The 23,522-nt window shown below is 38.8% G+C and overlaps 2 protein-coding genes across 3 annotated transcripts; one reads left to right on the forward strand and one right to left on the reverse strand.

The window, feature by feature from the left end:
- Positions 1-2,159: 2,159 nt before the first annotated feature.
- CDCA5 (cell division cycle associated 5) lies at positions 2,160-15,009 on the reverse strand. Its single transcript, XM_075187786.1, has 7 exons — positions 14,591-15,009; positions 13,564-13,634; positions 12,760-12,822; positions 10,924-11,070; positions 9,817-9,855; positions 7,724-8,227; positions 2,160-4,485 (listed from the first exon to the last, which is right to left on the reverse strand). The coding sequence occupies exons 1-7, from the start codon at positions 14,643-14,645 to the stop codon at positions 4,405-4,407; spliced, it is 960 nt and encodes a 319-aa protein (XP_075043887.1). The 5' UTR covers positions 14,646-15,009; the 3' UTR covers positions 2,160-4,404.
- A 38-nt stretch (positions 15,010-15,047) lies between these two features.
- Positions 15,048-22,021, forward strand: ZFPL1 (zinc finger protein like 1). Of its 2 annotated transcripts, none has more exons than XM_075187784.1 (8): positions 15,048-15,263; positions 18,833-18,951; positions 19,102-19,213; positions 19,383-19,576; positions 19,908-19,983; positions 20,087-20,254; positions 20,332-20,455; positions 21,328-22,021. In XM_075187784.1, exons 2-8 carry the CDS (start codon positions 18,850-18,852, stop codon positions 21,512-21,514), a joined length of 963 nt encoding a protein of 320 aa, XP_075043885.1. In that variant the 5' UTR covers positions 15,048-15,263; positions 18,833-18,849; the 3' UTR covers positions 21,515-22,021. The 2 variants fall into 2 exon arrangements, with proteins under 2 accessions (XP_075043885.1, XP_075043886.1); XM_075187785.1 differs by having other exon boundaries at positions 18,836-18,951.
- The last annotated feature ends 1,501 nt before the right edge of the window (positions 22,022-23,522 follow it).

The raw sequence follows: 23,522 nt of genomic DNA on the forward strand, positions 1-23,522 counted from the left end.
GACTCAAATAAAGTAAAACTGAGGGTATAATCCCTCCAGTGTCTGTTATCAGTATTCAGTCCATCATCTATATTATATGTATTAGTAATATCAAACATAGCCCAGCAAGTTTTATAAAGCAAACACACTATTGTGGGTGTAAGAGTACTGTTTGTGCCGACAAACTGGCCCCTAAATTCAATGCAAATACAATAAATCTGTCCATCACCACAGCTGTGGTCTCCTAATTAGCTGCTAGCCAATTAGATATAAACTTGGCTCAGGTCACTCAGCCATTACACTAGTAAAGTGAGGTTCTAGAGAGGTATCTCTAACTCCCAAATTGCAGGCGTCAGACCCCCTCAGGATCTGCTATGTGCAGGAGGGGGGTTCCTGGAGAAAATTAGTCCTCTGCAGTTTCTTTCTTTTACTTTAAAGTGTATATAAATTTGACTGACAGCAGTTTTGTACAACGGGGAAATATATGGTATAGGTGCCCATTAATAAGAAACGTTTTGAATTGCTCACCAAAAGCCTGTGAACACAGCATAGGTATAAGATGAGCTCAGTTAGAAGGTGGTCATAATGACCAAATATACTGTAAAATACACTTACACTTCTATTACTTTCACACAATAGTCTTGATGTCTTTAATCTAGCAGTTATTATTTTTGCCTATTTTCTTGTACAATCCAAGAATTCACAGCCATGCTCACTTTTTCCAGAATTTTGTTTTAAATGTTTCATGTAGACTTTTTAAAATCAAGTTCAAATGTCATTTTTTCTGTTTGGCCACAGTGGAAAATAACATTCAACATATGAGTGTACAAGTACCTAAGTGAGCTCAGTGCTTCTCGATAGGCTGTCTCCAATTAATGTTAGCCCATCCAAAGCAATTATTTTGCAAAGGGCAGAATTAAATGGACCTACTGCGAGGGTAACTTGGGCATTGTTCCTCTATTTCTCCTGGGTTGTCCCATTAAATGGACCTACTGCGAGGGTAACTTGGGCACTGTTCCTCTATTTCTCCTGGGTTGTCCCATTAAATGGACCTACTGCGAGGGTAACTTGGGCACTGTTCCTCTATTTCTCCTGGGTTGTCCCATTAAATGGACCTACTGCGAGGGTAACTTGGGCACTGTTCCTCTATTTCTCCTGGGTTGTCCCATTAAATGGACCTACTGCGAGGGTAACTTGGGCACTGTTCCTCTATTTCTCTTGGGTTGTCCCATTAAATGGACCTACTGCGAGGGTAACTTGGGCACTGTTCCTCTATTTCTCCTGGGTTGTCCCACACAATAGCATTGCAGTGTACATAGAAACCAGTGTAATTTGATTACATCTGAAAGGAAAATCCTGTTATCCAGCATTTGAGTCAGTGATGTCACTAATTGCTCATGAAATAATATACTCTTATGAACATTGGCTCAGCCCATAAAACATCTGCCTCCAGGTAGTAGGTGACAGGCGCCAATTTTCCTTAAAAAGTCTCAAAATAATTACATGCCTCAACTTTCTCAGGAACGCTAACTTTATTAGTTTTGAAGTGCAGGCTATTCGACAAATTATCCTGCTTGGTATATAAAGCGGAAAGATGGCTCCAAATATCTGTTAGTGCTTAATAGAGGGGAACGGATGTCTTCTTTACCAATCAGTTCATCAAACCCGGAAGTGAAAATAGACTAATCTGGCTGGGTTGATTCATGAGATGCTGCATTGTTGCAATCCATCAGGGCTAGGGGAGACAGGTAAAAAAGTAGGAGGATCTGGTTAGTGTTCCCACCCACCATCTTTACAAATTGATTTCCCCAAAGATTGGTACATGGCTATACATTTCTATAGTTGTATTTGTGTAGGAAAGTGTGCAGCTTTCATTTTACCACTACAGATCTTCATCACATGTCCTGCAGGGGTTAAAACCATTAAAGAGGAAGTCACCCTGCCAACTGTGCAAGCACGTACCTACTGATCATCAGATCAGGGGTGCGGTGTTATGGGGAGACTAAGATTTCACAGCAAGGCATCGTGGTGAAATCCTGGACAAGACAAAGGAGTGAGCGGTGGCAGGCAATGTTAGTTATATAAATCTCTTTGCCAAAAACACCAGTTGAGTTATAGAGGAGATACTGATAACATTGAAAAATATATATATATATATATAAAAAACTCCCCACACTGAGTGAACTTATGTTTGACAATTTATTTACTGTGCTTGTAAGCCATTTCATTAATAATCATTCAGCTACACAAAACAGCTATGGCATTTTATTAAGACTTGACAGTTAAATCATTACATTTAAAAGCTTGGTTTGTAATCTGTAGTATCCAATCAGATGTCGCTAGCTTTGATTGGTATAGTGCATGTTACACTAATAAAAGATGGTACTCTTCAAGCTTCAATAATGCACAATATAACCCTTGCCAACTTGTCTAATGAAAGCTAATAGTGCCCCAATCTTTATATCACCATTACTCACCACTAAGTGTACTATCTGCACAAAAGTGCATCAGCTTATAATATAGTAAATCCATTATAACAGTTACCATAACACTTGTTTTAAGCTGGAGCGGTTGCTCAAGCTTACAATAGTATGTGTTCTACTTGGACCATTTTATTAAACAAGTACCAATGTCTGACTTTGTAATTGCCTTATATGAAAGCTAATAACATCCACAAATATGTAAACATTCCCATACCATAAATTTGCCGGTATATTTACATTTGGCATTGAACTGAATAATCATCCGCAAGGCTATTCTTCTTTGTTACCTGCCATTTCCAAATAAGCTTATTGCCAATTGTCTGGTGGACAAAGGACTTCCCCCCCACTCCTCCACCTTTCTGATATACCCTTTAAGCTCAGATAACATCCTGGATGTCAGTTTTTTTTACTTAATATATATTTACATAAATTTTTCCCTGCTCCTCCATTTAGATTCAGCCCACCTTACTCCCAGTCATGTATCTTTATTCAGACAATAAGCCTCACAAGCAGTCACCCAATGATAGGCATGGAGCAATATATGGGCACTTGCATTAAGACCCCGCATTTGCATAGAAGTCATGCTGTTTTACTATGGTTTCACCCCACCTAAGGTAGTATATGTTTGTTTTACTTATAGTAGTGCACTATGTAATAACTAAAAACTGACAGCTCTTCTTTAAGGAAGCTTTTTAGTTTTCGATTTCAGACTCTGATTAGCAGAGCTGTGACTCACTACTGCAATGTAGAGCTGTTTCGTTAGTCTATGGATATCAAGGAAAGAGAATGAATTGCTTTCACAGATTGTGTACTATATGTGTATTGTGTACAATACACACATGGTAGATCTTGTATGACTAGGCTTACTAAAGTATGAAAAGTATGCAATGTATTAACCAAGTTCACAGGTATAAATTAGTTTTCCTTCCAGCATGTTTAAATTTAGCAGGATGTGGTGAAAAATCAGAGAAATAGTTCATACAATGAATAAACACATTGAACAAACAATCCCAATGTAGGAAAGGTGAAGTTGAAAGATCCTTATATGATAAAGGCAATTTCAAAGTGCTTTCACAACAGTTATTCATAATAGTTATTAACAATGGTGCATGCATGACATCTGACATAGTTGTGGGAGTCTGAATACTACAGGGGTGGTGTGTTGCCCATAGCCAACACCATACCTGTGATTCGGCAGAAGCTAGCAGCCCTAGCCTGTGGCAGATATTAAGAGCGTTGCTCATGCCAACACCAACTTTATTTTTTTCTTCATCACCATCCTAGCAGTGGAGAAACCAAACTATGGGCAGGCGCAAGGACAGCCTGCCCGGAGACTGTAGGTGACTTGCCTAATCAGAGAAATGTAATATTCTCCATTAAATTCAATCCCCCTACAAACTGAAAATTCAGTTTTGGATAACTATGCTTTAATTTGTAAATTGGTCAGATAAAAGTAACAATTTTAAATGTTGATTCCACGATGTGTATATTTTAAGAGCAATTATTTTGTTAAAATATTTTTTTTTTTTGCTTCCTGTTAAACTAAAGAAAAAAAATGTTACCTGTGAAATTGCCAAAATTTAGCTCTTATAAATTATCTTGTGTTTTAATTATAAGAGCAGTAAAAACACAGCCTGAACATTAAATATATATTTAAGAACCTTTCTCCTCTCTGATAACCCCATCTTTATCATTAAAGAATGATGTAGATATAACTCATTATTTGAAGCTCACTCTACCATTCTTTGTTACACATAAACATGAGAGGAGAAGAATTACACACTATATAAAACAACCACTTTTTTTTTTGTTTTAAAACAAAACACAAACAAACATACACATAAAAGAACAGAAACAACTGGGTATCTAGACATCTCCAAGGGCTAATCTAGTAAGTCTATTTACAAGTAGTTGGTCTAGGGTGGTATAATTCTCAATGCTGTCACTCCACTAGAAGATCAAATTTTTCTGCATCTTCAAATTCTGCATTCATGGTGGCAGCCCAGTCATCCAGGTCAGATTTCTGTGAAAGTAGAAGAAGAGCAAAGCAATCATCGTATCTTATATTACCTCATGTTATTATACAGCATACATGTATTAAAAAAGAGCTGTGCCAGACTAGGGCTTAAGGACAGGACACATGCTAGATAAATGAACAAATTAGTTGTCAGATTTCCTGAAGATACCTGCGATTGGTTTCACCAGACTTTGGAGCCATGGATCTCTTATTTTGCAGTCCTTTCAAGGATTACTTTAAACCCACTCCATATGCACTCTGAGGTGATTTATGAAAGTACAGACCGGCAGTGCAATGCTGCTTTGTGTTACCTCTTTTTTCCATAAATGCACAAATGGCGGCATCTTGTGATGGGAGGAGCTGAGCCATCCAAGCAGAATGTGGGCTAGGCCTACAAATATGCTGAGGTAGGCACCCACATGCAAAATAAGATTATGAAGGACATGATGACATAAGGATCAAAGCGTAGTCTAAACACATGGAAGGGGGCATTCCCTGTTTTTTTGGGACAAAGCATTTTTCGCAAAAATGGATAATTACATGTCCTGAAAAGTGCTACAAACCAGCCTCTCTTATTAGTGGGAACACATTTTGCACTTTATATGGGAAAGCATATTTCCACCTATGTAACACACACACACACACGTAATATATGTAACAGTCCCAATGTCCTTCCCCTCACTCATGATTTATTTAACATACAAATGAGGCTAAATCAAGCAGTATAAAAATGAGAAGTTAGGAATTAGTAAAGAGGGTGGTTCTATAGTAATAGTAGGATGGACTGTTAAGTGACAATTTTACTCTTTCCACCATAACATTCAAAAGGATACACAGAGCACTTACAGTGGCTATTCCAAAGTCTGGAAACTAGGGGGTAAATGTATCAAGCTGAGAGTTTGCCGGCGGGTTTGAAAAGTGGAGATGTTGCCTATAGCAACCAATCAGATTGTAGCTGTCTTTTTGTAGAATGCAGTAAATAAATGATAGCTAGAATCTGATTGGTATTTCAAACCCGCCGGAAAACTCTCAGCTTGATACATTTACCCCTAGGTGTGCTCTGTTAAGTAGAAATGGGGCACATAGGGACACTGGCAAAATGGAACAGGCATATATTGCATCTATGATGTTTTTGGGTATGTGTTTATGCCTACTCAGTAATATGGTCAACTTAAATCAATTTTGTGAATTAAAACATTCCTGACTGACTTTCCCCATTTTAGTTTTTTACCATCCTTTGGTGTATGCCTTTACTTATACAATGGTGATTTTTAGTGACTGACAGCTAGACAGAAAGTGGATTGGGTTATTCATAAACAAGGAGATCTCAGCAAGTCTATCAGCTTTTTGACCTGTAGCAGATTCCATTGGGTCACTGTTCTAAAAATTTGAGGGGAAAAGGAAGACCTTACTTTTAGCAGAGCTGCAGTGGAATGTTAAAACAATTTGCCCTGAAAATATACCCTATTCCACACATACATAGATGTACATAAAATTCTTGCAGTGTCCCCCAGTGGTAGGAAAGAGAAAAGTACAATTATCAGCGGACTGGCAAGTACTTTTGTAGGGCACAGATGACACCACAAGAGCCATCCATCCATCACTACAGAAAATAAAGAACGCAGGGGTGGCTCTTAATGGGACAGGGTTAGCCATCATCAGCAGCTATTTATATATTGCCACTAATTCCGCAGCGCTGTACAGAGAACTCACATCAGGAGCTTACCACACACACGTTCAGAAAAACATCAGCTATTCAACAACATGGCTATCCATGTTACATAAAATTCTCTAAACTTATTTAATGGGATTTTTTTTTTTATACATCTGCTTCAGAAAACTAATGTGCACTCCAGTCATGGGTTATAAAGTTAAGTGACCTGTAATTTGAGGTGCTAGGAGGTCTCTTTTCTTAACTAGTGTTCGTCTTGTTAGTCTGGCCATATGCAATCTACATTCTGTCCAAAATTATGTAAAATAAGTCAAAATGTGCTGATTTTATTAGAAAAATATAATCCTAATTTTGTTGTTTTAAAAAGGTAGATTACAAACCTGTAGCCACAAAGTGTTCTTGGTGGCGTATAGCAAGGAATACAAAAAAGGTCAGAACATGTTTACTCTTGTGGTTTCCGAGCATTAGGTATATTACAATGGGGAATCTACCTATTTTACACACACACAATATATGGACACAAGTATTTGGCCACACCTGTTAATTATTGAATTGAAGTGTTTCAAGCAGACCTGTTGCCAGAGGTGTATAAAATTAAGCACCTAGCCATGCAGTCTCCACTTGCAAACATTTGCGATACAAAATGAGTTGTTCTGAAGAGCTGTGACTTCAAGCGTGGTCCTGTGATAGGATGCCACCTTTGCCTTATGGTATGGGGCTGTTTTTCAGTGTTTAGGCTAAGCCCCTTATCTCCAGTGAAGGACAATCTTAATGCTTCAGCATACCAAGTCATTTTGGACAATGCTATGCTTTCAACTTTTTGTCAAGAGTTTGGGGAAGACCCTTTTCTCTTGCAAGATAACTGTGCTTCAGTGCACAAAGCAAGGACTACAAAGACACGGTTTCATGAGTTTGCTGTGGAAGAACTTGACTGGCCCAGCACAGAGCCCTGACCTCAACCCCATCGAACGGACATTGAGAGCCAGGCCTTTTTGTCAAACATCAGTGCCTGACCTCATAAATGCTCTACAGAATGAATGGGCACAAATTCCCACAGAAACACTTCAACATCTCGTAGAAAGCCTTCAAAGAGTGGAAGCTGTTACCGCTGCAAAAGGGGGACCAACTACATATTTAAGTATATGTATTAGAATACAATGTCATTACAGTCCCTGTTGGTGTAATGGTCAAGCATCCGAAAACCGTTGTCCATAGTGTATACACACACTGATATACATTCACACATTATATATACTTACAAATACTGAGCTCCTGGTAAAATATGTACAAGATCTGTATAAACAGTGTTGCTGGGTCATCATTTCATTTAAAAAAAACCTTAAAACCTTTTTTTATACAAGGAGAGAAAAAAAATGCGCTCTATAGGGCAGATTCGTAAGGTGGTTGTTGCTTAGAACTACCATGCACTCAGCCTGCAGCCCTGGGCATTTATATGGTCACAGAACTGCTTGATGACAGTAGGAGGTGCATTATCTCGTACAATATAGTAATACCTATGTAGATATACATCTCAAAATTGGTTAATATAAAGGATCCCCTCAATATTCCTACCTTGATCTGTAGAACCTTAAGTTTCCTCCTCTTCTGTTTGACCAGTGTGACTCCAGGAATATTGAGATCTGGTTCTTCCACTGAGAGTTTTATTGATGTTCCACTTGTGCTTTCATTATTGGTTTGTCCATTTTCAACACTTTTTTTTGTCCACATTTTCTCTTCTGCAGTTTCAGAGCTCAGAAGTTTATCAAATCCAAAGAGTGACCTCCGGCCTGCTTTTGGAACAAGATTTGGGGTTGAGGTATCTGATGAATCAGTATTTCTGGTAGGACTGTATAGCAGTGAGCTCCCATTCAGGGACATTTCTAACCGGCTATAGGAACGCCGCACTTTCTGAGACATCACCTTTTCTTGGTCATCGAAGGTAGGTGACTGAGGGATGTTCAGCGGAATAGGAGACAGGATGTCTATTTTGGAGGCTGTGCACTGGTCAGTCACTCCTTTAGCATCAACTTTGGACTTCTCAAGTGCTGCATTCTCTTTTTCGGAGTTTGGTGAAACCTGAAGATAAGATTAAAAAAGAAAAAAAAGTGTTTATACAACTACACTTCACTAAAAATGAAGCGCTGTACATGCGGAACAGATGTTAGAAACTGAAAGATTGCAGTTATCCAATTAGTCTCAAAGAGGGAAAATACACAGGATTACTAGGTAATAATGTTTTCTATTATTTTTCACGTGCTAGAATAGTTTTTAGTAAATAGATTTCAACATTAAAGATCACCATTTCGTCCATATTCAGCAAGTGTTTGCTCCTAACTCCTCACTGAGCCCAAGCTACAGGGAAGGAATTTTTTTTTAATGTCCAGAGGATACGGTGATGTTTTGTTAGGCAGCTTCTGCACTTTTATCATAATCGTTCTCTTCTTCAACCTTGTGATAGGCAATGTGAAATAGCTGGAGGGCCGCAACCTGTGCAGTCCTTCTACCGGATCAGTGAACACTTCATGGGCAGCGCTGTGCCACTTGCTCCTTTGCGCACATTTTTACGAAAGCTACAGACTGAGTGTTAACACCATCCCCCCAAAAGGGGCAGCTTTGGGATGTCACCATGATCCATTGGCACCCATTAGGACGAGAGAAAAAAAAATAGTATTTTTATACTTACGTTAATTCCTTCTTTCCCCCTAATTCGGGGATGCACACCCATCCTAATTACACTCTTGTTGTCGTTTTTATTTTATTTTTCTTGTTGAAAAGTTTAAAGGTTATTTTCTCCCCCTACAGATCATGGTGTTTCTTTCCATTCTAATTTATCTTTCTCCTGTGTGAGCTTGGTTGCAAGAATAACTGAAATCCTGCAGGATGAGGGTATAGAGATGGTACTGCCTTTATCCCCACAACGGATTCAGAGAAAAGGATTTCTAAGAGCCTTTTCAGCACAGGTGAACTTCAGAAGGTATAAAAGGTTCTAACACTAAATGCCTAAAAAAAAAACCTTCGAGCACAGTATGTGTCAGCAGCTAAACTTAAAAATACAGATTTTGTTTCAATCACATATTTTCAGATCCAAACATTAACGTTATACACATTTCTGTGTTAAGATATCCAGCTTTACATCTAGTTTGTCCAGTCTTTTATGGCAATATTTAATAAAATAGTATTTTCCTAAATTGTTCCGCATTTTTAGTAACCACTTTCCAACAGTCCTACTGATTATTTTATAAACACTACACGGATTAACTATAACCACACCTTTAGAGAGAATTGTTTATCAGCCACTGGATAGACATTCTAAATTGCTCTAATGGGCATAATTCTAATCTACCCAGGATACGGACAGATGATTTCCTATTCTTTCCTGATGTCCTAATAATTCTTATTGCATCAATATTTGACATCTATTTGCCTATTATAATTACCTTAGCAGTAACACTAACTAAAAAAAGCAAGTACAGTAAAGGTAACTTCTGTTGTGATCCATGTTCAGTGCTTTCACATAAGTTGTATTTTAAGATTACATGTCCTTTAACAGAACGCTCAAAATGCATCTACATTATCTAATTATATCTAGATAATCAATTAGTCAAATAAAAATATAAAAGCAGCATGAGACAATTTCCATGTAACATCTGTATAATTTAACTCACTCTTGAGCTTCTTCTTAGAACTGCTGTAACATTTGGAACCTAAAATGGAAAAAGATACAATTATTAAAACAAAGTCAAAGTTACTAATCAATTAACTATTTTGTGAACAGATGTTTTACAACTCAATTTATATACAAATTTTGTCAGTGTTCTCCCCAGAAAATTTTACCAGCCATGTGGCATCAAAAAGTAGCCGGATGGGTGGCTTTGCACAAACTAAATGTTGAAGTTCTGACCTTATATTGATTTAACCTCTAGATTAACAATTTATATATTAATTCTTATTTTCTTCTTAGAGGCCCAGTCGTCTGCAGCTTTTTCATAATCAAAGTCTGTAGGATCCGGTTCCTCTAATGAAAATAGCATCAGATTAAGGAATTGCATGAAGCAGAGCACACTGAATAAACAGGGTTTAATTTGTTTTAGAGTAGAAAATCCTGTACCCAGATACTGCACAAATGTTGGCTATACACAAAAGACCCCCAAAGTAAGCAGCACTATCTTTAAGGTTTACCAGCAAGTGAACTGCTGGCAAGCGCACGCTCTCTTTTATACAGGTGCTCTCCCCCTCTCCCCTGAAGATTGACACCCCAACTGACACGCCAATTCCCCTCCCCCAGGTTTGTCATATTCACCCTTCCCCCCTGAAAAAATACCCTGCGGCCTGGCACCAGGAACCCACTCCTCACTGTGACGAGCTGCCCGGCACTCGTGCTACGCGTAGTGTAACCGAGATCTCAATGGATTCCTAAGAAGCTGGACTTTAATCTTGGCTTAAGCTATATAAAAAGAAATTGCTTCTTTGCAATAGTTGACAGGATTTGGTAATATACTCATTACAGGGATTTTGCTATATTTTCACCAACATATTTGTAGACACATATTTGCATGCATGTAAACAAGCAAGCCTTGATATTGCTCTATCCCCAAGCCATACTGCAAAAACATGTGAAATAAGTGAGCTCCAAAACTAAGAAGGTCACAAGTAGCACTTGAAAAGAACTGGTAGCACAGCGCTGTAGCCTATATTTTACACATGAAAACAAAACTGTTACTCAATCAAACCGTAATTAGAAGAAACTCTGTCATACACTTTGAAATCCTTACTTTGGGTGTAGATTTAGGTGCAGCTAAGGTAGTGCTGGACTGAGTTACAGCAGAAGAACTAGTAGGCTGAGTTACAGCAGAGGAACTAGAAGGCCGAGTTACAGCAGATGAACGCGTAGGTTGAGATTCAGCAGAGGCAAGTGCAGCCTGGAAAAAAAAATAAAGCTCATTACATTTCCTGGATCATTATCTTTATTTTCATTGCACCACAAAATTTTTGAGCGTTGCACAACAAAAAATAAGTAGGACAAAAAAAACATTAGTAAGGAACAAGAGAAACAATAGAATCAGTAAGAATCAATACGAGAGACTATAGAGAAAGCAAGTACATAAGACACAAGTAGAACAAAGGAAACATGACAAAGAATGAGGAGATAGAAGGTAGAGAGGGCTAAACTTGTGAGAGATAACATTAAGAGGATTAGGGAAGTAAATGGAGGCGTTAGTGGGAAAGTATGAGGAGGAATTGTCCTAGGATGGGGCCAGGTAGGCAAGCATGAAAAGGTAAGTTTTGAGTGAGTGTTTAAAAGTGTTTAGTGTTAGAGTTGTCCCCAACCTCAAAGTGTTTGAGGTTGGGGACAAGTCTAATTGGACAAGGCAGAGTTCCAAATGTGGGGAGCCATGTGCGCAAAGTCCTGAGAGGTGATGATAGGTGACGAGGAGAGGCGAAGGTCATGGACAAAACATAGTGGGTGTGTAACGGAGCATTTCTTGACAAAGTAGGAGATGTAGGAGGCAATAGAGGCCAATGAATGGTCTTGTAGAGAGACATAGCAGAATAGAAACATTGGGAGAGAGAGATTAGTCACGTTTAGCATGGATTTCCGGTGGTGGGGTGCGGGCAGGAATGGGATAGAAAATGAGGGCAGAATCAATTATGACCGACAGGATGCGTGCGTGGGGAACAGAGGAGAGAGAAACACCATCAACCTTAAAAGGAGATCAGAGGACACATGCTGCCTATCAATTTACTAGAAACTGGCAAATTTTGAATATTAGGTGGTGTCTTATGTCACAGGTTCCAAGCAAAATTATAGGCTGCATACTGATTCAGCCTCCATTGTATGTAGAAAACAGTTCCATGGTCATCAGATGCCATCCTCTATTGCACTGAACACGTCCTCACCTTTACTGTCAAGGACCCACATTAAAAGCTGGTTTTGGTATTTACAGAAAACAAGGCTTAAAACCCATTAAGGCGATCTGTAATATATTCTGCTCAATATACCCTTAAATAAGTAAACTAGGACACAGGAATATATAATAAGCTATTGAGTCAATGACAACAATTTAGAGCAACTCATACTCCGGTTTCTGGATAATCTGTAAAGATGAAGATGCTATTTACATGTGGAATATTAATATAAAAAGGCAAAAATAGGATTTTATATACACTTATGTTAAATCCACCTTCCTTTCCTCTCAAGCAATATACATCCTCCAGACCCTATGATAACTTTTGTCCGAATCTGGCTTCCGAGCCCGAAGCATCGTTTGTACCAAACGCTTAGACAAACCCAAACATTCTAAATCGTGATGAAAAAAACGGTCCTGGACTTAGCAGGTCAGTGTGCCAGAGCTGGAGCCACCAGAATGACCGGAATATCTTCTCTCCGCCTTTTTTCGGGACCTTCAAAAACATGGCTACAGGAGGGAACAGGAAAACCAGATGGCACGGACATGGTGTCTACCAAGACAGCTCAAAGATCACTTGCATTGTGTATACAGGTGGATAAAGGTCATCAGTGTGATCGATGACACCAACATTTAAAGACCACTGTTGGCGGGACCAGGGAGATTATGTCAGCAAACACCCAAGAAGGAGATTATATTTACCAGTGTTTTCCTAGGCATTATTTTCTTAGCTGTGACTGCTCGTTTCATGACAGGTACAGGCATCTGAAATGAAGATTAAAACATCAATAACTACAAATGTGTACAAAAAAAAAAAAAATAATATTAGGAGCAGTTTTCAATACCTGTAAAGAATACTGTGCTCAGTGACCGTTCACTCCAATGACATGATAGGTTTGTGGAGGCTAATAAAGGTGTTTGTCATTTGTTTGAAAAACAGGGTAGATATCTGGCAGCTACACTTTACCAATTTTAATATCACAATGCTCAAATGAAATCTGATTGTTAAATAAAGGAATTAACTTTACCAAGATAGTCTGTGATGTGAACTGTACTTTATGCATGTGTCATCAGCAATTAAACGTGTTTTCAAACCTGCATGTGCAAGGGCTATTTTTGATCCTTTCAAACCCACAGAGCCCATGGATAAGAGACACTAAGTTAGCCGGAAGAAGCCCAGAGCAACAGATAGATGCAAGTGTGATTGGGGGGGGGGGGAGCTGCATTTGTATTCCAGGCAATCACATTATTAGTGTAGCATTCTAGAAACAATATTAACAAACAGGGTGTCACTCAGAAAGGATACACCAGTTTGAAGAAGCTTAGTTTTATGTATTTTGGTAGCTCTACTCAAAAGGTAGATTAAGCAGATTAAAACTCAAAACATTTGAAAACAAAAGCAGTCAGCTGAGAGAATCTACAAAGAAGAAACAAACATGCGTTCCTGCCTTATGGATATCATTTTCATGGACATTGGCTGAAAACACAATAATCATTTTGACATACCGGACTGTCAGCAGACATGTTTAAGGAAGCAGAATTTCTCGGGGATCTCCTGGCTAGTGGTGAAGGGAGTCCTGCAAAACAAAGAGAAACGTCTTGGTTGCCTTTTGAAGTCATTAAATATATATGTCATGATTTACATACAAAATCATTTGAGCTAATGTGATTTTATTACATAATTCTCCCATGAGATATATTGCAGACTGAATATACTATATATGTAAAATATGCAATACAATTAAACGAAAACTAGAATATCACACATTTTTATGCCACATATTTAGTGAATGTGAATAAATAATGTTAAATGAACTATACAATGAACAAGATCTAATCTAACTCAAAGTTTATTTTGAACTTTATTTTTGAGATAGAAATGAACAAAAAATAATATCCGGTCAGTTAGGGTTATGTAATGTATTTTTATTTTCATGTGCACCCTCCTTTTCCTCACATTATCACACTAATCCAAGATATATTTTAAAATGTAACTAAAAATGATAAAACTAAGTCTAAGTAAACTATGAATGGAATCTGTTTGTGTATTCATGCTTTTTAATAAATGACAACAGAATTCATATTGCTTAACTAATTGTGTTCCTATCAGTGGATTAGAGGTGCTTTTGTCTTCAAACATTCTAATCTTATAGTACAAGGTTTTTATGAACCACAAGACAGAGTCCATGCAGAAGTCATTCTAGTTTAATTAGACTAGAAAAACAAATAAAACAGAGAACCTAGTTTTTATGCTGTGGTATGCACAACAGCATTTTATGTACATTTTTTTTCGATAGGGACATTTACCAGGAATTTAGACATTTTGACTAGAAAATTTCAGGAAAAATCTGTTTGACACCAGAAAATCTGGGATTTGCAAGTGGAAACACTTTCAATGGAAGTAGGAAACGATCCTGTCTGAAGAGGATGGAAAAATACTTTACAGACTAAAGATAAAGATGTTTATATCCTAAATAAAAACTGGAAACTGGCATATTTGTCCTTTAAAAAAAAGACCACTGTCAGCACTCACCCTCCTTTCTCCAGGTGACTGTGCCTCTGCTGCCCCTCTTCTTCCGATCTGACATGACAGCTGGTCTCCGCTCTCCAGAACCAGAAGAACCAGCCCTCACCAGGACCTCCCTGTGCACAGTGACTGTACCACGCTGCGATGTGGTCTAACGATCTCTTATATCGCACAACAGACGCAGATTCCGCGACCACACAATATATAACGTTACATAACCTGATAATACCACTGAAAATATCTCCAGTGATGAAATGTCTCCCTAAGGACCAGCGTAGGGGCCCATGACAGCGCCGCACATCTCGTATTAAATAATCTGCCTCGCCGAAGCACTGCCAGCTAATCCCCCGCCGATACCATCGAAAGAAGTCGTTCAAACGTCCCGCGCTCGCTGTTTCCGGAAGAGGAAGTGACGTGGGGTGATGCCATCCATCGGCATGATGTGTGTGGCGGAAGTGACGCTGTGGACGCTGCGCGGTGAGACCGAGGCTGTCAGTGTCACCCGGAAGAGACGTGGCAAGCTGGAGTCATACAGGGAGAAAATGCAAGGAGAGTAAACCGACTAGATAGATATAACTTATAGGGAGAGGATAAGAAAATATAAACATATAGTAGGAACTAAAAACAGAGAGGAGTAAATCCAGAGAGACAGAGGAGTGATTGGCCCTGGCAGTGTAAGGTATGTACATAGCCCATACATACATACATACATACATACATACATACATACATACATCATCATCATCATTTATTTATACATACATACATACATAGCCCATACATACATTATTACGCCTATTCCCCTGTTCTGTCTGATGGATCTTTTGTAATCGATGTAGCTCGCCCACTGTTAAAGCTGCTGTGATTAATATAGTTGTTCTTATCACAGCAGCAGCCTCCTTTGGTTTACATTACAGCTGACATTATTTCCTTGCACCTCACATTTTAATTTGCCTGTATTTAGGTTTTTCAGTGATACTTTGCATTTTGCTCATGATAATGGATTTCCTGCCCACCCCAATGTTATATGTTTCAAATCATGGGGCTGTCTGCCAATTTTTTAGATTGGCTCAGCAGCCTATTAGTAACTTTTAAAAGGAAAATAATGTAGGTAGCCCAAGGACCCAGCCCAAGGGAACACACTATGGGACCGGCCTAGCTAGCCCCTGTTTCCGATTCAGCCTTATTGATCCCTTGTGTTTACTTGCTATATAGATTGACCTCCATTTACACAGGAAGTAGAGATGGGCAAAATTGCAGTGAAATTTTCCACATATCAATTTTTGCAGAGGAAAAAGCTATTCAGCAGAGGTGCCAATGAGAGAGATTTCGAGTTTTGCTTTCACTTCTTTATGTAATGGAGTGGCATTTTGCATTGTATTTATAAATCAGCATTTTGTGGACTTTATAGTCTATGAATAGAGCTGGGAGAATGGCAGTCACCTGGTTGGGTTAGGACTTAAAGACAAATTCCACAGGTGAAACGCACAGCATTTTATGGCCAAATGTGGAATGAATTGACTCTTCTGCGGAACAGTTTTGAATATTTTACAACAAGGCACTAAACATATATGTCTCATGGAAGAATATGCATTTTTTTCCTGCAAGCATCATGATGTTGAGTCTTGTTTTATATGATTTGTTACATGCAATAAGCCTTCCCCATTGACTGTAGAATAAAACCCAGTCTTGTGATATAATTTCCTGGAGAAACTGTTGACTGCAAAACAGCAGGATAAATACAGTGGTGAGCTCAATTTTACTACATTTGAACATTACTCAGTTTGAGTTTTTCCTCTTATCTATTAAGTTTAGAATTGAAGAAGTAAGACATAAATACGGGATCATTTACAAGAATCATAAATTATACTAACATTGACGGAATGGACACCGAGGATATTATCAATCAGTATGCCATGTCATATGTGACGTTGGAAACATTTATGGTTCTGAACGTTATGTTGAAGCTTCCTACTAGTCTTGACAAACCTCCCATACTTACCTTATACATATAACTACACCCTTGGCCCAAATTCCTATTGAATTTAATGCTGACAACTATTTTCCCATGCTTAATTTATGTTCAGTAATTATTGGTCTGACTAGTTGATTTAAAAGCTGATAACTCTCCTTTCACTGCTAAGTTTGACTATGGTTGAGAATAATGTAGGAAATACCGTTTTGCTATGTTGCATTTACTGCGGAGACAATATATATTTAACTTATATATTTGATCTTTATTTTTATACATATTGATGACCTAGAGGCCTGCCAGCAAGCAACTTCATTGTTTTGTCTATAGTCTTTGCCTATTCTAACCCTAATATAGGAACAGATATATCAAAATATATATTTTTAAACACTACACAGAAATGTACAACACACACACACACACACACATGCTACATGTAGTGGACAAAACAACGGAAACACTGATGTAAAGTCATTTAATAGGGAATTGGGCCTTCATGTTTTGTCACTACAGCTTGTATGTACCATGGCACCATGAATCTACCAATGTCTGGAAAGGATGCAGCACTTTTCTTCCACAACAAATACACCCGACTAATGTCTGGTTAATGGTGGTGAAAACACTGTCTCAGGCATCGTTCCAGAAAAACCCCCTTCCCCGCCATGAAATAAATGCTACAACATGGGTGAAGAGTATCACTCAGTATCCTGAAGTAGTAATTAGCATTGACTTTGCCTTCCAATGAAATGACTACACCCACACAATACCAAGTGTAATGTGCCCTACACCATTGCAGAACCACATTCACTATTGGAAACAGGCACTCGGAACCGTAGCGTTTTTGAGGTTGGTGCCAAATGCACTGGTCTGTTTGTAGAGAACATGGTGATGGATGATTCATCTGACCATATCACCTCCACTGTTTGACAGTCCATTGCCTGTGCTCTTTACACCTCTGAACTCGCAAATGTCCATTGCCAGATGTGATGAACAGTTTATGTAATGCAACATGATTATGATATTCTACTCTATAGTATTATCAGATTGTTTTTTGTTTATAGTGCAGTGTTGGCTAACCTTTGACACTCCAGGTGTTGTGAAACTACAAGTCCCAGCATGCTTTGCCAATATATAGCAGCTTATTGCTGGAAGGGTATGCTGGGGCTTGTAGTTTCACAACACCTGGGGGTAAATGTATTAAAGTCCGTTTTTTTCAACTCGCCGAAAATCGGCGCGTTGACAGCCAAAGTTTAAAGCGGCGCTGGCTTGTAAAGGCAAACTTTAAATTTTAGCTGTCAACTCGCCGATTTCCGGCGAGTTGAAAAAAACGGACTTTAATACATTTACCCCCTGGAGTGTCACAGGTTAGCAACACTTTTATAGTGGCTGCTCGCGCCACAAGTTGAAATTTGCAGTCTGTTTATCTGCAGTTGCCCATGTGTTTTGCCTTGCTCTTCGAATTAACGCACAGATATAACAATCCTTGAATATGCGCTGCTGCCCACTGTTGACCTTAGTTTATAATGTTATTTCCTCAGCGTTCCATGCTGACATTATCTTAGACAGAATTGTTCATGAAACACTAGCAAGTTGTGCTGTCTTGGTCACTGAAGCTCCTGCCAAACGGTCCACTTAGAGCCATGCTAGCCATAATAATAGGAAAGCTATACAGTCCAGCATTTCTCTACATGACCCTGATCATGCTGGGATGATGTTTGCTTATTAAATGCTCAGGCCACATCTGTGTGTTCTCCCTTCCCTTCAATATCAGGTGTTTCCAGTTTTTTGTCCACTTCCTGTTTGTGTGTGAACTAAAAATAAAAGTTACACTAAAGTAATGCATTATGCATATATAAGCTTTGTATGTGTCTAACATGAATCATGTCTCTTATTTGTCACACTGTTTGATTAAGCCCCGTAATGTATTAAAACAGCTGGTCCTTTCCCTGTATATTTTCAGTTTAACTGTATTAGTTTCCATTTGTAAGTTTCTCAAGGTGGGTTAGTTTCATGAAATAAAGATTTAATTCATGGATGCTTTGTATTCTTTGGGAAAGCAGCATCGATCCTGAAGTTTTGAAAAGGTCTAATATATTCATTGCCAGACTGAATGAACCAGCAGGACTACTTGTGAAGACGTGTTGCTCATCTCAAGTGTATTCACAGCTGCCAAAAATCTCATATTGCATAGCATGATCGAGTTATTACCCCTCTATGTGCATATGTAAACTAATCTTTTATGTATTCCTAATTTTGTGTGTGGCCTATTTCTTCAGCAGGTGTCTTTGCCATCATGGGCCTCTGCAAGTGTCCTAAGAGAAAAGTTACAAATCTATTCTGCTTCGAACATCGTGTTAATGTGTGTGAACATTGTCTGGTAGCCAATCACGCCAAGGTGAGAATTAATGGTGCCAACTTCTGTTAGGTGATATTGTAGGGGGTCTTTGATGATTTAAAGTGATTTTATTTTTTTTCATTTTAACTTGCTCTTCTACCTTTCTGTTATTCTTCTCATTTGTATATATCGGTATTCTTTCTGTTTCAGTGTATCGTTCAGTCATACCTGCAGTGGCTTCAGGACAGTGATTACAATCCAAACTGCCGTCTGTGTAACACACTGTTGTCTTCTAATGAGACTGCTCGCCTTGTGTGTTATGGTATGACATTTTGTATCTCTATGTCAGAAAGAAAGAGTGGGGTAGCTTGGCGTTTCTTGGGCACCTCTTGATCAAGTTATAAATCTTACAGGGCTGCCACACAGTACGGCACTTGTGACATTTATTAATGGGAATTGAAACCACCTCTCTCTTTATTATCTTGCATTAGATCTATTCCACTGGTCCTGTTTGAATGACTTGGCCTCACAGCTACCACCAAACACAGCACCTGCTGGGTACCAATGCCCAAGCTGCCAGGGACCCATCTTTCCCCCCAGCAATCTGGTCAGCCCTGTAGCTTCTACCCTACGGGAGAAACTCTCTACTGTCAACTGGGCACGCGCTGGGCTAGGCCTCCCTTTGGTGAGTCTCTGTTAAGAATACACTGATGGGGCCTATGTACATGAGCCATTTTTTGTCTTTCGATGATTAAAGTATTAATATTCTTTGATTTAATCATTATGTTCCTAATTCTTGCTCTCAGTTTTTAATTCTTTCTTCATTTTACTTTTTCTCAACATAATTTCTGACTTCATCATTTACATGTATCCTGCTAAACTATATTTTTCTCCTATATTGCTTTGTGTTATTTTATCTGAACTTGTTTTTCATTTCATTCAGTAGTTATTTTCTTGGGTACTTTGCAAGTATGTAATTATTGCTATTTCATTGTTTTGCTTTGTTTTCTGCTTAGATTGAAGAAGTGGGGCCTGTAGATGCAGTCACACAACATGATGTCACAGATTACAGGGAATGGACAGTTGTTAATTGTGAGTTTCATCACTTATATATTGAATCATGTTGTCACAGTTCTGCGCCAATGTGTATATTTGTGTGTGCATGTTTATACATTTTGCTTTGGTTCCTTCTCAGCCTCCTCTGATAACTTGTCCGAAAGCCCAGAAGTACTGCAGCAGACGGGGTATCTGTACCCCTCTGTACCCACCTCTACAGCACAGCATGGGATGTCTGGAGGCATGTCACACGACCATGCTGTGCTCATTGGAGATACAGATGCTGAAAGTGTTACCATGAATGCAGGTGAGGCTGGGCAATAGTGAAAGATGGGGAAAGTAGAAGATTCTAAAGTGTGGAACACTGATTGTACTCCTTTGTAGCCTCAACCCCTAGGAAAGTGTATGACACTCGAGATGTTGGCGGCTCCCAAGACACGTTAATTGACTTTGATGATGACAAGTACAGGAGGAGACCCACTTTGAGTTGGTTGGCAAGGATACTCCGGTTAGTTCTGTGCTATATGTATAATATGTTACCATCCTGGTTCTGGAATAATTACATTTTTTCTTTTTTTTGCCTCTGCATAGATAATGTCTGTTTTTGTTTTTTTTCTCTTAATTTTGCAACGTTATACTATATATCTAGTTTACACTAGTGTTAGTTCTTAATGTTAAAGTTCACCTTCCCACCTGTAAAATTCTTAACCGCTAATAGGCTAGACTTAAAGGGTATTTAGTTATTTTGAGTTAATTGCAAAATATTGCATGTCAGCAGGCCTGGCTTTGGAGGTGCTTACTGACCCCAGTGGCTTCATTGGTAGGTTACAGCTGGTATTATGGTAATACCCACTGTTATAAAGATAATGCAGATACGTGGCTGTCCCTTTAGGTGTTGCAACATCATTAAATCCACAATGCTTAAGGGGGAAGCCACAGCTCTGCTTTTCAGAAGAGTGGAGCCTCTTCCGGGGTAAGAACGCTGCAGCGGAAAGACAAGCTATGGGGTAGAGGGGTGCAGAATAAAGAGAAACGGGGAGGCGTGAGAGAGAATCAGGACACACACTTACAAAATACATATATAGGGGGGTATTCAATTGTCCACAGGATCGAGCGTGGAAAAACTATTACCGTTAATACGGTAATCTCTCGCTGGATTTCAGCTCACAGCTCCCTGAGCTGCGAGCTGAAATCCAGCGAGTAAATTACCGTATTAACGTTTTTTCCGCGCAGGATTACCGTAATAACGGTAATCCTGCGCAGACCGCGGGATTTTCGGCAATCCCCCGGACAATTGAATATGCCCCATAAAGTGACATTTTTCTGCCCTCATCCCTTTTGACCTGAAAGAAAATTAAATTATGTTCTGTTTCATTACAGCAACCGCACAGGCTCAAAATCTCGGCCAGCTTCAAGTATGCAACGGTTCCTGATTATCCTAATCATTGGTATCCTGGGTTTTCTAACTCTCATTTTACTCATGTCAAAGTGGGGCAGAGCGTCAGCTGACAACGACCCAAATCTTGACCCGCTATTCAACCCTAATATTCGAATTGGGCAGGAGTAGATTACTAAACCATTCCAGGGGGAAAGAAACGATTGAACTGTGTCCCCATTGCAATGTCCTATAAGGTCTAAGAATTCCAGTTGTACCAGGTGGAGAAGTAATTTGATGGGCTCATTTATATAATCGAATGGTCAGGAACCTGTTGCCATCATTTACTCCAAGCCCCTACAGTATTGGCGCTATGAAAAACAGGAATAAGTTGGTCCACTTGTGATGACAATGGTGTGTTTTGTTGTCTACAGGAGAGACTGGACTTATGGATATAAGAGCTGGTACATTGGCTAAGGGGTCCATGTGCCTTTTAGAAATGACAAAAGCAACACTCTGCCACTTCTACAGCCTGAATGGGCTGCTAAGCCTGAAACCTAGTACAGGTGTTGTGTACAACATACATATTCTTTATTTCTCAGTTTAATTTAACAATAATTATTTTCTCTGCATAGTGGAACACTCAGATTTGTAAATGGAAATCCAACAAAATTAACATAAACGAGAAGTATGACTTAATGTGTACAAATGTTTTTTTAGTGACTATTTTGCAATATTCCCATGTGTCTTTTTGGTTCTGATTTTGGTTCTTACACTCATCTGCAAACATCTTCAAAAGAAGAACGGTTCACTATATATGAACACAGTGATCAAGGATTGCACTTTTTTTGTAACTTGTAAACTTTGTACACTGGATTTAAATGAAATAGTGCAATCACTTTATCTCTGATGTAATGGGATCACTATTCTAAGCGGAAGTGAGACTAAAAATTAAACATTAGTAAGTTCTAAAAGATCACTAATGAACATACATTGATTAAAATGCACATCTATGATACCATTCTATAAAAATATTGTTGATTTCCAAGTATGTGGTAAAACCTGGGATTTTGGGGGTGCACACAATATGACCTAGCTTACATCTGAAGGTATGAGAGAGTGTGTGCAGGACTTACAGTTAGTTAACCACAATGGCCTTATATTTTGAAGGATAATTCAGTGGAATATCATATGTAAAACCCAGTCCAATCAAAATTACTCGCCTAGCTCGGGTGTTCACATGATCCAGAGGGCCTATTTTACAGTGTTAGGGGAAAAAATGACAGGCTTGACAGGAGTGAGAAGTCCCACTATGTCTGCTGCACCCCTTCCTGCTGACCGCAGATACAGTGCCAGTAGGTTTGAATTGTCCAGTGCAGAACGTGTACAAGATTTAGTGGGGGACACCAGATCCCAGCTAAGTAATCTTTTGGGATTAAGTTTTATTTATGATATTCTGTCCAAAGCTGGACTTTGCGTTTGGGTGGTTTTATACTATTAGGTGTGTCCACCTTGGGTGTAGGGGTTTTGCACAAATGTATCCACATTTGCGCTTGTCGCACACTCCACCTTGGATTGCAAAATTCCACAGTGGAGAAATATCAGAACAGATCACATTTATTGCACTGGGTAAGTTCTTCTAATGAAAAAAAATTGAATTGGTCAATTATTTTCCACACTATTTAAAAAATTATTTTCATGGTATGTTTTTTGAGTTCACAACGAGGTGCTTTTAAATATTTGTGAGACCAGTAAAATTTGAATCTTCTATAAAAGGGGCTATATCTGTAAACCATTGTGACATCCACCTTATAAGATACACATATGCCAATAAGTGATACAAACTAATTAAAGGTAACATAATAGCTGGCACCCCCTTTCACAAATAATATTAGCATTTTGTAAATACGTTTACTCGCTCATTCAAATGCACTGCACAGTGATTCGCTGAAATAGTTTTCAATACATATTTAAATCTAACAATTATTTACACCTTGCTTAGGCAATCTGGCTTTTCAACTGTTATGGAACAGGCAGGCATTAATTCCACAGTAGCTGGAGATACATCGCTTGTCCTCCTCTTCTGTACACTATTTAGTATTAGGGATCATTTTAGAGGTTATAAGCAACTAATGGGTATTTGGCAGCTCTAGCAGTGATAGTTTGGCTTCTTATGATTAAACAAATTTGTAATATTTAT

This window comes from Mixophyes fleayi, chromosome 10 (genome assembly GCF_038048845.1).
Source record: "Mixophyes fleayi isolate aMixFle1 chromosome 10, aMixFle1.hap1, whole genome shotgun sequence".
Lineage (NCBI taxonomy): Eukaryota > Metazoa > Chordata > Amphibia > Anura > Limnodynastidae > Mixophyes > Mixophyes fleayi.